The 19,112-nt window shown below is 40.1% G+C and overlaps 1 protein-coding gene across 1 annotated transcript; it reads left to right on the forward strand.

Moving 5' to 3' along the window:
- Positions 1-8,820: 8,820 nt before the first annotated feature.
- On the forward strand, positions 8,821-18,319 carry LOC139309785 (sulfate transporter-like). Its single transcript, XM_070933992.1, has 3 exons — positions 8,821-8,861; positions 15,596-16,220; positions 16,718-18,319. The coding sequence occupies exons 1-3, from the start codon at positions 8,821-8,823 to the stop codon at positions 18,317-18,319; spliced, it is 2,268 nt and encodes a 755-aa protein (XP_070790093.1).
- Positions 18,320-19,112: the final 793 nt, after the last annotated feature.

A 19,112-nucleotide genomic window follows, 5' to 3' on the forward strand; every position in this document is an offset into this window, starting at 1 on the left:
ATGGTGGAAAAAAACCAGGGGTGGATTCTAATTTTTTTTACTATCGGTTCTGTGGGTGTGGCTTATTTTGTGGGCATGGCTTATTTTGTGGGTGTGGCTTAATGGTCATGTGACAATTATTTAGGATTTAGCAGAGGTACTGGTCTACCAGGCTTTTAACTGCTTGCAGAGCTGTACCAATCTACCCATTTATTTTTGCAGGCACTGATCTACTCATGTATTTTTGCAGGCACTGGTCTACTCATGTATTTTTGCAGGCACTGATCTACTCATGTATTTCTGCAGGCACTGATCTACGCATGTATTTTTGCAGGCACCGGTCTACCCATTTGTTTTCTTTTAACACTGATCAGCTGTAGGGTGGCCCTTTGAAGCCCCGCGGCAAGAATTTAAACAGTTTTTTCCCTCTAGCCATCAGCTGGGACTCAGGAGGCAGCAATAGATTGGGGGTGGGGCCAAATAAAAGGTAAGAATAACACAGGGGGTGGGTGGGGGGGCAGAGGGCGGGAGGGCAGAACTGGTTCAGTAACATCATATCGTCACCGCTACCAGCTCAGCAGAACCGGGCGGAACCAGGAGGAACCCACCACTGAAAAAAACATGTAAAAGACTTCTAGTGAGGAAATGGCAAGCTCAATAACACAGCCAGGTATTGATATTCTTGAGTCTTCCAGAATACCAGAAGGAATGTAGCTAATTTAATTTTTTTGTGGGGGGGATGGAATGTCCCATAAACTGGGTGCCATGGCAGAGGAAGCATGTCTCCTGGGACCCCAAAGTAGATACCTAATTGATAGTACCTGCAAATTGCCTTTTCTGCCAGATCTAATGGGCTAAAATAACTGGGGAGAGACAATACATAAGATTCTTACACAGAACTGGATGTTGGACTCAATGGTCTAAATAGCCCCTTATGCCAGTATGATTCCATGACATTTGACAGAAAGAATCCCAAGATTTGGGAAGCATCTTTATTATTAAAGACAGCATTTGTGGCAATAGCACTTTAGCAGATTCATTTCATTCACAAAGTAGCCTCTTATTAAATAAGTTATAATATATTCTTAACCACGAGAGTCTACAAATTTGCCTTAAAGGCATAAAACTGTCTTGTTTGCCTTAAGAGACAGAAATGTTTATTGTTTTGAATGAAAGCTTTGCTTCTCAGGGTAGTAAGTTGGTCATGGAAAATATTTTGCTGTTTCTAAAGCAAGTATGTAAACACGAAGCAAAGAAATTAGCCAAGCGTGGGCTTCAAAAGAAAGAAAAACATCAAGAAACAGCTTTCGAATTAAGGAGACACATATATGGTAGGTACTACTGGTACCTACTACTGGTAGTTACCCATGCTCCTGCACAGCAGATCGCTTCTGATGACGTCAGGGTCAGTGGGTGGAGTCTCCCGACGGTTTTACTGCCGGTTCTATAGAACCGGTCCGAACCGGGGGCAACCCACCACCGGTTGTCACAAAAGTGCTTTTTCAAGAGGCAATTGGGCTTTCTGTTTTTTCTTTGAAGATGTTTAGTTTCTCATCCAAGAAGCTTCTTTAGCTCTGAGAATCTTCAGATAAAACATCTTCAAAGAAAAAACAGAAAGTCCAGTTGCCTCTTGAAAAAGCACCTTGGAGTGCTCCTGAGTAAGATCCCCTGCATTTAGATCCTGGGGTGCCTCACTGTGTACAGAGGAACCTGGAAATGTAGCAACTGAGTGTGAAAATAAACAGTGAACACTAGTATCAAACAAGCCTTAATTCAGGACAGGGATGAGAGCAACTAGCCAAAATAAGTATCTCTATTGCAACAACAGAAAATCATCCAGTGACTTATTTAAGGGGATCTGGATCTTGGGGGGAAATTAAGACATGATTTTTTCCCCTGAATATTAACTTTATTTCAATTTTATGTCATTTATTCTATACAACTGGGTCAGAGTCCTATGGAGATGTTAGAAATTCTGTTAAATAAGTAAACCAAAATCTCTGTAAATGCTTCTGTGTCATATTTGTAAGCACTTTGAGGTCCAATTTGTTTGCATTTACTCAGAGCTGGATTCACCATGGACAGAGTTGGTTAAGATGATTGGGGGAGCATTTTTCAGTAATATATAGGATTATTTTGATCCTGTGGAATATGAGGAAATCAGCAAAGTTCTCCACATTATGAACTCAGCCATCTGTGATTTGGATCCCTTTATCTCCTGCCTTGTTTGAACTGTCACCTGTGAATTCAAAGGTTGCTATGCTTTTTTTTTTTTTTTTTCGAGAACATTGGTTGTACCCAACATCTTGAAGAGGACAGGAGAAGTCCTCTCTCGATCCAGAGTCTATGGATAACCTCTGTATGTTCTAAAACATTTCCTTTTTTCAGAAAATAGATTTATGTACAGCTGATACTGTGATGATCTAGATTCCTTTCAGTATCATTTTAGACCTGATTATAAGATTGAAATGGCATGGGTCCCTCAAGTGAAAGGATATGGTCCTTTTGCTCCTGCAGAACACTTAGCAAAAAGTTATAGATGGGATCCATTACTTTTTGCTAGGTAATGGGAAGTTCTGGCTGTTATATTGGTCCTAATAGTTAACTTTTTTCAGGTTTACAGGTGATGACTTTGCTTTTATGCTTTTATTTTTATGCAGTCTTTATGATTTTATAGTTATGGTTTCATGACATTTCTACTGTTGTTGAGTCTTAAAAAAGAGAGTGATTCACCAATAAGGTAAACATAAATAAATATCTGGGAAGGGTTAGGCAAGGTTTAATGACTTTAAGCAAACTCAGTACACACCCTGGTCAGGTTTAGTGAGTTCATGTTTTTGGAGCAGATGAACGATTATGTACAAGACTACAATAGAAGAAGCAATACAGTTCTTTAACTGTTCTTCAAAGTTCTACAGATTGTTTGGTTGCCAACTCCAAAAATCAAATTCCACCAGTGAACTATTCATCTAAATGAAACTTGTCAACATTATATTTTTTTATTACTAGTATTATATCACCCCTTTTAGATGAAAATCAATGTGAAATGGTCCTTTTATGCAATATTATAAAACCTAGTATTAGTAACAGTCTCCAAGCTTGTGTTTAAAGGTAATGTGTCCCAGCCTAAAACGATTCCAATCTCTGCCATGCTGCAACCTTCACTATAGCTATATATTATCCCACTCCCACCCCATCCCTGGGGTCCCACCTCCCTTTGAGATATTTGTTTCTATAAGACCTGATGATTCTAACATTCTAGAACTGTGATGGTTAACCTTTTTCTTATTGTGTGATGAAAGAGCGCGTGTGCGCAACAGTGCGCATGCGTGCTGGCACCCATAATGCAATGCACCCCCTGCACATGCCCGCATGACCCGCATGCTCCCTCCACAATCATGCATGCGCATGCAACCCTCCATGCTCCCCTGACCTCTGTGCATGCGTGTGCAACCCCCCCACCTTTTGTTTTGGGCCTAGCAAGCCTCCCTGCAGCCTCCTGGGCCCAAAAATGGGCTGTGGGGGGTGCACAGTGCACCCCCTCTCCCCCTCTCCCCCCACGCATGCGCATACCCCCTGTCCCCCCATGCATGTGCACGCATCTCCTGCATGAGCCCTGCCCCCTGTGCATCCCAAAAATCAGCTGGCCAGCAGGAGGTGTATGCACACATGCGCAGTAGTGCTGAGCTAGGTGACGGCTCGCGTGCCTGTAGAAAGGGCTTTGCGTGCCAGCTGTGGCATGCATGCCATAGGTTCACTATCACGGTTCTAGAATATGCTAATGGGAAATGTGCTTATCCTTGTCCCTGTCCTCCTATGGATATATTCCACCATTCTCTAGTTGGAAGACAGCTAATCTCATAAACTGCTTAGCTGGATGTTCTCCAAGTCCTGCTGCCAAAGATTTCAAGCAAGATAAAAGTCTTATGAACTCACTCCTGGGTTGATCTGGCTGAAACAAAGTGTATCTATAACCTAGACAGGTGTGTGGAGTGAAAGTCCTTTGCTCTATATTTGTTTTAGGTATTGATTTATATAATACTGCATGTCTCTCTTCTAAGGATATAGTATAACATGCTAAAATAAGCTTTAACATTGCAAACAGAACAATTCTTTACCTGTGATTTATTTTTATATTTTTAAAAGGAGCCTATGGGCAGAAAATCATATAGTTGGGGTTTTTATTCCAATATTTTGCTTAGTAATATTAGAAACAATAACCAGCACATTTGGAGCTTCTAGGTTGGGAAAAGCCAGTACAATTCTGTCATTATCAAGAACAGTCTTGGTCTGATATTCTCCAAATGCTCTGGATTATATTTTCATTAAATCCCAACATCTCGGCCAATGGTAGGAATGATGGGAGTTCTCCAAAATATTTGAGAGGCACTGACGTGGCAAAGAGTAATATTGTTCCATAACATCTATTGCCAATTTGTATTCTGCATCCATTGCCTCTATTTTGGCTTAATCCTGAACGGTGCTGTTATTGCTAACATTTGTAGGCGATCAGCCCCTTTTCTACCTTTAAATTCCACCCCCACCCCTTTGCTTAAATGTCACATGGTCACAGCCAGTAGGAAATGAGGAATCAATCAGGATAGCATTGAGGAAGGGTCTTGAGAAGATGGTGAGTTTTAACAGATGGCTGACCAGCCTCTGCTGTTTTATCAGAAGATAACTAAATTGAAAAAGAACAGCATGTGTATCAGAATTTGCTAATTTCTACCGGTAATTGTTGAGTAGGCTTATATTGAGGGCAGGTCTACTGTTCTTTCAAAACTCTTCTCCCCCACTGCAAGCTGGCTTGCAGAGGGAAAGTGATTGGAAAAGAGTGCTAAATCCATTCTCAAAACCCAGCATCTCCTAAGCCCCACCAGTAAGCTGTTTGGTGGATTTGGGAGATGTTGGATAAAGCAAAAACAAAAAAGATGGATCTTTCAAAATCCAGCACCTCCCAAGCATGGTGAGGCACAGCGAAGCAAAGTGGTGCCGTGGACATTACATTCACCTTTAGGTCAGTAGCTTGGGAGCTTTTAGGTTGGTAGCTTTAGGGAGCCAGGTGTTTTGAGCAGCTATGCCCAGGTCTTCCCTGGAAAGTGGGTGAAGATCCCAAAATGTTGACAGAATGCCTAGGAACCTAATGGGAAGGCGTTCCCTCTCCTTAGAGGTCACTTGATTGTCATACCAATAGAATGGGTGGCAAAGTGCATCAGATTTTATACACTTTGAAAATGCCATGGACTGTTGATAAAGGAGAAAACACTGTTTTAACACTAGAATCTCATGTATTTGGGTTGTGGACATGGCAGAAAAAAAGTTTCAACTAAAAAGCCCCATCACTGCCTGATTCTGAGAAGCTGTAGCCCGAGCTGAAGACGTGGCATTAAAGAAAACAGTACTTTGTAGTTAAAAGTCTGCATTGACTACACAGAATAGAAACCAGAAGTAAAGACAAGTATTTTCTACAAGAGATCCAAGCAATAAAGTTCTAGCCAGCTATTATGCATTAGATTTTCTGAAGGAGTTGCCATGGATAATGTGCCTTCAGGCATTCCTCTACAAAATTATATGTTTCAACAAATGTTGAACAAAGTGTTGAAGTAACAATAATTCAACAAACGTATGTATTCACCAATTTTGTTCTGATAATATATGTTTGCTTTAAAAAGTTTTGATGGGTAATTAAGGAAAGCTGCAATTCAAAATTCTATTTCAGACTGGCAATCATGTTTGGAGAGTCATGTTTGGCGCGTGCACCATATTAAGGACACAGCATGATTCTCACAATGTGTTTCGGTTCTTTGTGCTACTAATGTATTCATTTCACTGCAGATTTATCAAATAAGTGGACTTCAGGGCAAGGATTTGATTTCCTAAATGAAATGTTTTGTCAAACTTTCTGCTTACTCCTGGCATAATGAAGAACAGTTACTTTTGCTGTGTGCGTTTGTCTTAGAAAACTTTATTCCCCAAAGGCACCTCTAGAACAGTATTCTTTACCACTGGGATGCTTGCAAACTCAGAAGGAGAATTAAGCATCTGACTGCACAGAGTCAAGCTTCAGGAAACAAAGCTCAAGTACAAAAGCAGGTTGGAGGTTGACATTTCATTTCTACTGCTACAAAATGCTCTCCAAGCTGTTGCCCCAAAGTAAGAAATACAAGTTGGAGGCATTTCACATGACATAAAGAACAGTGGGTTGGGAAAAGGTTAAGTATTTTCTCCTTCTCCTCTTCCTCCTCTACAAATCTCATTTTTGGTTGTGTGCAAAATATATCTGTATCGCAATAGGAGCTGATTTGTTTGCATGAGAAAGTATGACTTTCATGCAAAGGTATTCTAGTAGTTTCCAGCTTCCTTCTGGCCATTGACTAATGGAAGGGAAACATTGAGAGATTGTCCTCTATATTGTCCTTCAACAGTTTTTGCATTGCATATTTACAGTACGTTATCTCTGCAGAGCAAATCACATTTGGTTCCGAGAAAAAACTTGAACAGGATTTGGGGTGTAGAACCCTGTTACATGTTTCCTACTTACTATCAAAAGAAGATTTGGAAATCTAATGTGAGACATAGTTCATTCATTTTTAGTAAGAATTTTAAAAAATCTACATTAAAAGGGGAGGGGGGGGGCGACACCAGACTCCTGTTTCACCTGTGTGTTAGAACTTGGTGGCGAAGTAGTTAGAATGCAGTATTTCAGGCAAACTCTGCCCACAGTCCGGTGTTTGATCTTGGTGGTCTTGAGCCTTCCATCCTTCTGAAGTTGGTAACATGAGGACCCAGATTTTTGGGGCCATATGCTGACTTTGTAAACTGCTCAGACAGTGCTGTAAAATTCTATGGAGTTAAAGTGCTATTGCTATTGTCAAAAAAAAAAACCTCAATAAAATTTCACTGCAAGTTAGCATACAGCAAAGCCTATAATATGATCTTGATTTTAAAGAATGTCTGGGGATCATAGTGAATATTTTTTTAGAAAACACTAACAATGGGGTCTATAACTCTGTCCTTTATTTGGAAATATGTTCAGATACCTGGGATGAGGACAAGGGTGAGTTGCATTGCTACTAGGCTAGAAGGATTGACAAAGAATAATTCAACAGTTTAAAAGATGTTTAGTAACTGACCACACCCACCATGGCAGCTGTACTCTCAGGGTTGCAAACATTCGTTGAAAGTTTGTCATCCTCTCTCAAGAAGAAATAAAGATGTAGGTTTAAATTATCAGTCCCCTTAAACATTTATCTAATAATCTTGTGGATTTGGCTACTTTTGATTTAAGCCATTAGAACTTTCAGAGAACTTCCTCTAGATGTCCTCATAGATGCAGCAAAGCATTAATGAAATATTCTTTTTATGAGGCACTCCTGGTATCCAAATGCAAGGCTTTTAAATTAGGAAGCAGAAAATATTTTCTAGGCAGTTCTATATTTTTCTACTGTGGCGGAATGAGTTCCATATTCCCTAGGCTATTATTTCTCCTTTTCTCTTTTAAAGTAAACTTGTCCAGAGAACTTGCAAAAAACAAAAAAAAAAAGAAAGAAAGAAAGAAAGAAAGAAAGAAAGAAAGAAAGAAAGAAAGAAAGAAAGAAAGAAATGGAAATAAAAAAAGGGGGGGAAGCCCAATTTTCAAAATCTCCTTTAAAGTTAATTTCAGCCAATCAAATCTCTTCGATGTTATATGAAACATTTGCAGCAAGCACATCAGGTTCAAGGGTTCAAAAACTGTCTGGGAGCATAAGTATCTAATGGAGATACAAATGGACTAAGATTCAGGTCACAGTTGTCCCAAAGGTGCTTTTTTTCACTTCTCATCCAAAAAGCTTCTTCAGTTCTGGTAGCATAACGTGGCATCTAATCCTGATTAATTTCCTGGAACTTTTTATATCATGGGATTCCTTTCAACACTGCAGCAAGCCACCAGGAATTAACCATAAAGAAAAATTTAGACGGTGTGCCACCCTAGCAAAATTATGCTATATAAATTATAACTGTCCATAGCTACCATGCATTAGTGGTGTTGTAAGCAAATTTATGCACCATCTTTTAGGGAAATGTTTACTTATTTGAGGTAAAAATGTTTTCATGAAACTGGAAAAATAATTTTCATAATGAATCCTGCTGTTGATTTAATATCCATAAATCCTAATGCCTGGAAATCAATGCAGCACAAGACATTAATCCAGTGCCTGCCATAAACTAATAGATTTGTTACTGCAAAACACTGGAAAATTAATATATGTGTTAGTCTGGATTAGAGGCATTAATAATTGTAATTTCTTTGGCTGAAAAATTAATGCACCAAAAACCTCTGAAAAAACTCCCTGTGAAAAGCAAATTTATTTAAATCTAGTCACCATTTCAGTTTTGAATTTGTGGCTTTTTAGTATAACTATTCAATTTCTTTTTTCGCTTGTTCATTTTTGTCTTCATAATTTATTTTCAAATAGGGAAATATTGTAATATTCCTTTTGGTTCATCACATCACCCACACTGTTGTATATTGATCAAATCACCTTCATGTTCTCCCTTTTTCCTAAAACAAGACTTGGGAAATTAAGAAAGTTCAGAAGAAAAATGTGCACAAGCAGCTCTTTTTGTTTTGCAAACAAAGTTCTGGAGATCCTGATGGTTGTATCATCCTCCCTATTATTGGTTTGAATTTTTAAAAGAATCATTAATGCTCGGGACAAGTTTCTGTAAAAATATTCCATTTAAATGGTGTTTGTTTTCAAAATACCAGCAAATGTGGATGGGCAAATTAGTGGCGATTATGCAGAGGTAGATAAAAAGCCAACTGAGCTGACCCAAGACCATTCGTCTCCTCCTTTGAGAATGGGATTCAGTTCAAGGAATGAAGAAGACAAAGAGCACAGGTTTGAAGCATTATAGAGTTTGATTTCTTTTTTTCATTTCTTTCCAGCAAGATATTTTGTGGGAGGCAACTGAGAGGTGCTAGGAATGGAAGCTATCCTCCATTAGGCAATATCAGCAGCTTTAATTTTGCTTTGGGGGAAGTTGTTGGTGATAATTGTTCTCTCTGTCTCTCTGCCTCTGCCTCTGCCTCTGCCTCTGCCTCTCTCTCTCTCTCTCTCTCTCTCTCTCTCACACACACACACACACACACACAGACACAGGAAAGAGAGGGGGGAGAGGGGGAGAGGGGGAGGGAGAGAGAGAGAGAGAGACTGAGACTTTTAGAGAATGCAGCTTCTCCAGAGTCTTTGAAATTTAAAGTTGAGAGGCAAAGGATATTAATAATTATTGCTGGACGCCACCAAATAAGCACATAGATCAGGCTATATCTGAGCAAGAAAATGCTTCTGTTCTACTCTTGATCTAACTGATTACATGGGTAACATATATATTGCAGAATGTGAATCCCTGTTCTCAGTTTTTAGGCTATACAAGCTGATTATTAATCATTCTTAAGGTGAGGATAAAGAAATCACTTGCATGCAGCTTACTAACACGTATTGGGTTAGTTCATGCTGTTGGTGAGTAAATAAATGCAACATAGGTAGAAATGGCTTTAATTAAGATGTGGATATGGAGGTAGTGAATTCTAGACTGGGAATAAAGGATTTCAGCCATATAAAAATTTGCTTTTGTTATAATGGCCCAACTATGTCACCTGGTCAAGATTCCAGAAAGTGGTGTTTGTTTTTTGAGGAATCTTAACTTTATGCACAGATACATTTTGTGGGCAGATTCAACTTCTGGATTTTTCACAAAATGATCAATCAGAACAACCTTATTAGAACTCTCATGAGAGAATTCTTCTCATGTCAACAACAAAAATAAAATGAAATGAAATGAAGGTATCTCATCATTTCTTTTTCAAATAAGGAAAATTCCAAAGAGGAGTTTATCAGTATCATACACATACAAAATGTTTTTATAGCATTTTCACATATTCAATTGCCTTATAAACATTATTTACTTGCAGACTTTATAACCACCCTGGAAGGTAAGTTAAAATGATTTTCTTCTCTATTGCTGGGGTGAGAGGCAGGCAGAAAAGAGTAACCTTTCCAAGGTTGCCTAGTAGATTCATGATACAATAAGAATGTCAGCTTATCCATCAGCAATTTTCATTATAGATGGCCCTAGCTTAACAACAATAATAATTGAGACTCTTGTTGCTAAGCAATCACTTTACGGCCACATTGTTTAGTAACGGAGTCTCAATTATAAAGTGCCCAAATGTCAAATGATCATGCTGACTTATGACAGCAGTTGTGGCAGTTCCATTTCTCAATGAACAAATCCTGTGTGGTTGTTAGGCACAACATGATAGGATCACCCTTGACTTCATTTGTGAGAAGTCATTATTCAAAGTTGTGAATGGTGATCACAGGATTGCAGGATGTTATGGCCATTGTAATTGCCAAGTAATTTGGGGACCTTGCCAACAGTTGCAACTGAAAGGAGTGATCATACGTCTTCTTGTTCAGTGCCGTCAGAATGTCACTGAATAAGTGATTGTTAAATGAGAACTACCTGAATAAACTTCCCCTCTCCCTAACATTTAGCTTAGAGATACACGAAGCTGTTTCAGAAATGAAATTGCTAGTGTACAGCAAGTATTGTAAAGCTGTTATGCAGGTTAGAGTATACTCTGCCCATCAGTGTAGATAATGTATACTGTAAATACAATGGAAGATCATCAGTAGTGATACAAAGAACCCAAAGAAAATTTTCTTCATGTTATCGGAAAAGAGGTGCCACTTACTAGGCAACAGGTTAGTGATTGTCATTGGCTCTTACGATGATTCTCAAATGGTCTTTAAAATAAAATTGTAAATATCTCATATTAATTCTGCTAAAAGTGGCCGTAATAATACGTAATACATAATAATACATAATAATAGTAATAAGTATTGTTCCTCAATGGATCATTAAACTTTAACTGTATATCAAAATTAAACTATATAAAAACATAAAGATTAACATTGCTTATTACTTTGATGAAAAACTGATTTCAGATAATACGTTCATTTAGTAGTAGAAGGTCATACACATTCCAGAATATGATCCAGTCATGTTATTTTACCTGCCATTTTGTGTTTTTAAAATATTTTATTGTTTCTATGTATATGCATCCATATACAGCACTGAGTTTTATAAAAAATAAAAATATCCAGAGAAAAATAGACAAGGAAAGACACTCATCTATTTTCAAATAATATTCAAACTATCCTACAATCTTTCTCAGAATGCAAGCCCAAACTTCAGGAAACTAAAAAGCAGAAGTGAAAAAAATACCAGTGTTAAGGTCTAGAACCATGATGGCAAACCTATGGCATGCGTGCTGGAAGTGGCATGCACGGCCATCTCTCTGGGCACGCGAGCCGTTGCCTGTTACTCTTCCGGGTTCCGGCGTGCCAGCCAGCTGGTCTTCATGCGCATGGGAGCATCAGAAACCGGAAGAGCAGCTACCCTATGAGCATAAGTGCGCCTGGAAAGTCATCTTCCAGTTTCCGGCTCACGCATACACACCAGCCAGCTGGTCTTTGCACACGCATGCGTGCCAGAAAACAATACCAGGTGGCCGGTGCATATGTACGCGTCAGAAACTGGAAGATCATCTTCACAGCATGTGCATGCGCACCGGGTAGCTGGTCTTCCGGTTTCCAGCACATATGCATGTGTGTGCACAGTCCTGTTTTGCCATGCACATGCCAGAAACCGGAAGACCAGCTGCACAGGTGCTCACATTGCATTTTGGGGGTTTGGGCACACATGCATGCATTCAAGCATGCTTTGGGCACTCGGCACCAAAAAGGTTAACCATCACTGGTCTAGAAGATATATATGCCCGTTCCTGGCCTGCTAGAAGATTACAGAGGTTGTAAAAGTGAAAATAGCACATTTCTCTAGATCAAATTCTATAAATTCTAGAATGTATAGATATTTTTTTCATCACAGGGAGGAAAGAAAGAGCTAAGGGCAGACTGCATTCCATAAAATCAATATGTAATTGATAACTGAGCACATTGCTTTTAAAATTACTTGTTTGACTTTTTAGTATAATAAGTTATATTGGAATTTTATGTAGGATTCTTTTCCTCAAAGATTGGAAGACCTATAAGTAATCCTTGACTTACAACAGTTTGCTTAGTGACCATTTAAAGTTATAAAGGCATTGCAAAAAGTGACACGTGATCATTTTTCACACTTATGACTGCTGCAGTAGCCCCATGGTCACGGAAACGGCATTGGTCGCGTTGGTGGATGATCTCTGGAGGGCTCGGGATAGGGGTTGCTCCTCTATCCTGGTCCTGTTAGATCTCTCAGCGGCTTTTGATACCATCGACCATGGTATCATGTTGCACTGGTTGAAGGGGCTGGGGATGGGGGGCACCGTTCTGCGGTGGTTCTCCTCCTACCTCTCTGACCGGTCGCAATCTGTGTTAACAGGGGGGCAGCAGTCGACCCCGAGGCGCCTTGTATGTGGGGTGCCACAAGGGTCGGTCCTCTCGCCCCTTCTGTTCAACATTTATGTAAAGCTGCTGGGTGAGATCATCTGTGGCTTTGGGGTGGAGTTCCATCAGTACGCTGATGATACTCAGCTGTACATCTCCACCCCAGGCCACCCCAATGATGCCCTTGAAGTGATGTCCCAGTGCCTGGAGGCCGTGCGGGCCTGGATGGGGAGAAACAGGCTCCGACTCAACCCTTCCAAGACCGAGTGGCTGTGGCTTCCGGCGTCCCGATATAGCCAGCTGGTGCCATCGCTGGCTATTGGGGGCGAATCACTGGCCCCCACGGAGAGGGCTCGCAACTTAGGCGTTCTCCTGGATGCACGGCTGTCTTTAGAAGAGCACATGATGGCCATGGCCAGGGGGGCTTTTTATCAAGTTCGCCTGATATGCCAGTTGCGCCCCTTTCTGGATCGGGACTCCCTACGCACGGTCACTCAAGCACTCGTCACTTCCCGCCTGGACTACTGCAATGCTCTCTACATGGGGCTCCCCTTGGGGTGCACCCGGAGGCTACAGTTAGTCCAGAATGCAGCCGCGTGGGGGATTATGTGAGCGATGGGGCGCTCACATATGACACCTCTCCTGCGCGAGCTGCATGGCTTGCTGTGATCTTCCGGGTGCGCTTCAAGGTGCTGGTGACCACCTTTAAAGCGCTCCATGGCTTAGGGCCGGGTTATCTGCGAGACCACCTTCTGCCACCAATAGCCTCCCACCGACCAGTTCGCTCGCACAGAGAGGGCCTCCTCAGGGTGCCGTCGGCCAGACAGTGTCGGCTGGCGACCCCCAGAGGGAGAGCCTTCTCTGTGGCAGCACCCGCCCTCTGGAATGACCTATCCCCTGAGATACGCACGATATCAGACCTCCGGACTTTTCGTTGGGCCCTGAAAACACACCTATTCCATCTAGCTGGGCTGGCTTGATCACATCCCCTCAGTTTTTAACTGAATTTGGTTTTAATTGGGTTGTTTTTAATATCTCGGGCCGAAATTATTTAATTGTTTTTTAAATTGTTTTTAAATTTTTATATGCAATGTTTTATCTTGGCTGTACACCGCCCTGAGTCCTGCAGGAGAAGGGCGGTATAGAAATAAAATAAAATGAATAAAATAAATAAATAAATGTGATCAAAATTCAGATGCTTGGCAACTGATGCGAATCTATGACAGTTGCAGTGTCATGGAGTCATGTGATCTATCTTTTGCAACTTTCTGACAAGCAAGCCAGATTCACTTACCAACCATGTTACTTACTTAATAATTGCAGTGATCCACTTAACAGCTGTAGCAAGGAAGGTTATAAAATGGGGTAAAACTCACTTATCAAATGGCTCACTTAGCAACAGAAATTTTGGGCCCTATTGTGGTCATCAATTGAGGACTACCTGTATTATTTTTTTCTGCAGAAATTCTGCACTTTCCAATGTTATTGCTATTCCTACCGTAATATGCCAGAGAGTATCTACTATATCTGTGTAATGCACACACATACCCACACATTATTTACTCATACCTTAAGATTTCCTAATATGCAGAAACAACAAGGCAAATATTTAATGAACTCATGCTACAGTAATTTAATAATGGACTCTGAAGTTTTCTTGGCAAGTTTTTTGGAAAGTAGTCTGTTGTTGTAGGACAAGGCGAGGGAGAGAGACAGAGGGGGAAAGGGAGAGAGGGTCAGAGAGGGAGGGAGAGAGACAGAGGGGGAAAGGGAGTCAGAGAGATGGGGGGAGGGAGAGGGAGAGAGAGACTGGCCCAATGTTATCCAGTTGGCTTCATGCCTAAAATGCAGGGCTGGCTCCAGAAATTTTGGCAATGTGGGCAAATTCATACTCAGGTGCCTGCTATGTTTTGGTTCATCTTCCAATTTTTGTCAGGAATTTCAAAAAGGTGCCTCTCTTGTTTCTTTCTTATTCAGGTTTTTGAGCTTTACACTTATGATTTTCAGCCCCAGACATTTTTTTTCTTTTTCCAGACATTTAAACCCTATATACAGTAATTTTAATTACATCATCACTCATTGTTATACAACAATAATTCTGCAAAATTAACATTTGATCCTTGAGTGAGCATGCTGGCCCTTTGGAGGACATGCCTACCTCTTTTCACTTTTTAATTGCATTTTTCAAAAGTTGTTTCAATTTTGCTGCCCACTAAAATTTGGTGCCCCTAGGCTGGTACCCATTCAACCTTAACCTAGAGCTGGCTCTGCTAAGGCAAGACTAGAATTCATGTTTTCTGAGTTGTTAGCCTGGTGTGTTAATTATTACACAAAACTAGTTCTCTTAGCAAATATTACTGTTAAAAAATAGATGTTGGACATTTGTGTTGAGTGGCAATAAAAAGAAATGCAATCCATTTGGGGCAAATACTCTCAAACCATCTAAACAGTTTGCTAAATAATCTTGCAGAAGGACAGATTTAGACTGTGATAAAAACTCTTATTCCTAACATACTGGAACCACCTGTACTAGTACAAACTGAACATACATATTTAAACTTTCCAAATGTTTTTGTTTTATACTCTTGCAAAGGCTTTAAAAAGGTTTATGATCTAGGAAAAGTTTATCAACCTTTTAAATCTTGAACAATAGCTCAGGTGCTTCCAAAGAATAATGATGATAATAACACCATTAACATTAAATGGTTTAAATCTCAGCATTGTTAAAACTAGTAAGGTTTCAGCAATTTCTTTTGTACGTTTTTAAGAGATTGCAGTGTTATCTGAGAGAACACTGAGAGATATTGCTGAGAACAACATCTCATGAAATTTGGTGATCGTCTGAGATATAAAATATCGTTGAAAAGAAAAAAGAAAGAAAAAATAATAATTTGGGAGTTTGATGTATGCCCTCTATGGTGCTATGAGTACAGGATACTAGAAGCTGTGTTAACAACCAACATGCATGAGGAATAAATTTAAGTTAATATGTAGAAACAACTTTTATGTTCAAAATTTTAGTGCTGAGTTTTTATGGTTGAATAGTTTCCTTTTTTATTGTCAGACAGATATAACAATATAGCTTCTGCAATAACAGTCTAGCAATGCATCATCAGATTAATATTCAACTGTGCCTAAGTCATGCACTCTGCTTTAAAAATATCTGTGTGTCATCTTTTCAGCTACTTTGGAGTCATGGAAGGTGGCACTACCACTCAAAAGTCCGAGAATGGCAATGACACATCCAGCTTGCCTTCTTCACAGTCTTCACAGTCGTCTTCCTATATACCTGTCAAACTAGAAGAATACGAAACATCAGGCTTCAGCATCAAGAAGCTTCTCACAAAAGCCAAAGAGAATTACAACTGCAACCAACAAAGTGTCCTCACCTTCTTTCGTCAGTTGTTCCCAATAATTGAGTGGCTTCCTCGTTACAACATCAAGGAATACCTGCTGGGGGATATCATCTCAGGCTTGTTGGTAGGAATTGTTTCCATCCCTCAATCAATCTCCTATGCCCTCCTTGCAAGCCAGGATCCCATTTATGGTCTCTACACCAACTTCTTCTGTGCTATTATTTACTTTGCCATGGCTACCTCGCGCCATAATTGTGTTGGTTCTTTTGGGGTCCTTTGCTTGATGATTGGGCAGACAGTAAACCGGCAACTTACTCTAGCAGGGTATGATTTGGACATGGATACAAGTCTGATGGCCAATACCACAATGAATGGGACAGTTGTCTGCAACAGAGGTTGTTATGCAATCACAGTGGCAACCACTCTAACATTTTTGGTTGGGATTTATCAGGTAAGATAAATTAATCTTTCTTTTTAAAGAATTTCTTTTTATGTAAGTGCCCATCTAGTTTGAGCAAAAAATTGCCTTTATATTTAGTGTTCTCAAGAGTCTTCAAACTGAAGAAAAATCAATGCTCCTTTCACAAACAAATGTATCTCTATATGAAACCCATAAGCCATCCAGGACTTCAGTAGCATAGTCTAAATGTCCTGAGGATTGATTTAGGGAGCTTTTGCATGTAAAATATTTATATATTTATCTCAAATGCTTTAATGTGATTTTGATCATTTAAAGCCCTATTTCTGAGTTACAGTTGGCTTTTGAAAAGTTGTTCTTTGTAATATTTTATCAAACTTCATTGGTTCCGGATCTGACATCTACTTGTCACAGTCAGCTCCTGTAACTAGTAATAACAGACAAAAAAAAAAAAAATGCAAGTTGAGATCACCTTCTTTTTCGTTGTATTTATTTCTGAATCATGAATTCTATTTGCTTTTTCCTTTCAGATTATTCTAGGGGTCTTCCAGATGGGCTTCATCTCAGTTTATCTCTCAGAACCTCTTCTGAGTGGGTTTGTAACAGGGTCCTCCCTTACCATTCTCACGTCCCAAATGAATCTTCTGTTTGGACTGAAGCTCCCTCGGCATGATGGAATAGGTTCCCTGGTTTTAACATGGATTGACCTCTTCAGATACATTGGGAAAACCAACATCTGTGATTTGGTCACCAGCCTGGTGGCTTTAATTCTAATTGTGCCAGTAAAAGAAATCAACAGTATATTTAAGGACAAAATGAAGGCTCCATTTCCCATGGAACTCCTAGTGGTAATTGGAGCTACACTCCTGTCGCATTTCCTTAACTTCAATAAGAAATACAAATCTAAAATTTGTGGCACAATTCCCACTGGTTTCAAACAACCTGCTGTCCCAGATCTGAGCCTTGTGTCAAATCTGGCACTTGATGCTCTACCCATTGCCATTATTGGTTTTGCTATGACAGTCTCACTGTCAGAAATATTTGGCAAGAAGCATGGTTATCCAGTCCGAGCCAATCAAGAGATGATTGCCCTTGGGATGGGAAATCTGATTCCATCTTTCTTCTACTGCTTTGCTTCTTGTGCAGCCTTATCAAAGACTTTGCTGAAAGAATCAACGGGATGCCATACTCAAATATCAAGCTTGATATCTTCGGCTGCACTGCTCCTGGTACTATTGTGGATTGCGCCTCTCTTCTATTCACTGCAAACTTGCATCTTGGGTGTGATTACAATTGTTAATCTCAGGGGAGGATTGCGGAAATTTGCTGAAGTACCCAAGATGTGGCGGATCAGCAAAATAGACACCATAGTCTGGTGGGTAACCATGCTGTCCTCATCTCTGATCTCCACAGAACTGGGCCTTCTGATAGGGGTCTGCTTTGCTCTTCTCTGCATCATCTTACGCACCCAGCGGCCCCGAGCCACCCTTCTAGGTAAGGTGGATGACTCAGAAATCTATGAGGATCAGTTGACTTACAAGAGGATCACTAGCATTGCAAATATCAAGATCTTCCGCTTTGATACTTCTCTTTACTATGCAAACAAAGACTACTTCAAAAGTTCACTTTTCCAGAAAACAGGGGTGAATCCCTGCCTGGTTGCTGCTATACAACAAAAAGCTCAAGCTAAAGCAAACCTGAGCAAAAATCAAAGTTGCTTTTCTTCCAAGTTGAACTGCCTAAGGGCAACCAAGACACCAAAGGCTTCAGCAGATAGTCCCGATGCCTCGATAGATATGCATACCTTGATCATTGATTGTGGAGCCATGCAATTTATAGACAGTGTAGGCCTCAGTTTGCTGAAGGAGATACGCCAAGATTACAAGAAGATTGGTATACAGGTCCTGCTGGCCAATTGTAACCCATCCATACGGCGTTTGCTCCAGGCAGGAGATTGGCTCACTGGGATGCAGGATCCAGAGTTGCTCTCATTCCATGGTATACATGCTGCTGTGCAGTTTGCAGAGAAACAGGATCAAACTCAACAGTCAGACAGTGTGGTGGCAACAAATGTTTTCGGACCAGAAACTGAGGATATTTCAATAGCCTTGAGTCTGGAAGAACCCCTGTAGGCCTTCATTGAGCAGGACATGAACTTTTGAGGAACTGTTTCAAGAGTTATTTTACCAAGAAGAAAGGACTGGCTGCCAGTAACCTAAGATATGCATTTTAGTTGTGACAGGCTAAGATGGTGGCCTTTACATTCCAGAGAATAATTATGCTCAGTTGTTACATTACCACATAATCTTTGTCCCTGCTATGGAGATAAAATGATGTGGGAAAAGCTGCTTAATTTCTTTACTTAAGCAACTGTTAAAGGGAAAGAAAGGAAGATCTTCAAAGCAGGAGCTTAATTATATTTTAACCCTGCATGAAGCTGGACCAGTATTTAATCAACACAACAATCATGAATATATAGATAGGTTGTGAATCATGAAGTAGTGAGTCTGACCTATATATGCAGCTGGAGAAAGTCAGGGTCTGAACTGATAGTACAGCTTTTTGACCTTTTGTATGACTAAACATACATACATACACACATACATATGTACACACACACACACACACACACACACACACACACACACAACATTGCAGAATGTTTCTACCCTTGGTTTACTACCTTATAGATTAACTACAAGAAAAATAAATGGTAGGAGATAGAGAATAGAAACCTGATAGAGAATAGACAACTGGTACCTACCAGAATTAAGGACTACAAGTTCCATCAATCCTAGCTATTAAGATTGGTCAGGGATAGTCCATTGCGTCTGGAGAATGACAGGTTACCTACCCATGCTTTAAAAATATCTGATCCCAGTGAAAGTAAGCAATTGTCCATGAGTAGCCTCATTCATTTTACAA

This window comes from Pituophis catenifer, unplaced genomic scaffold (assembly GCF_029215685.1).
Source record: "Pituophis catenifer annectens isolate HBS135680 unplaced genomic scaffold, rPitCat1.0.hap2 SCAF_2, whole genome shotgun sequence".
In the NCBI taxonomy this organism is placed as follows: Eukaryota; Metazoa; Chordata; class Lepidosauria; order Squamata; family Colubridae; genus Pituophis; species Pituophis catenifer.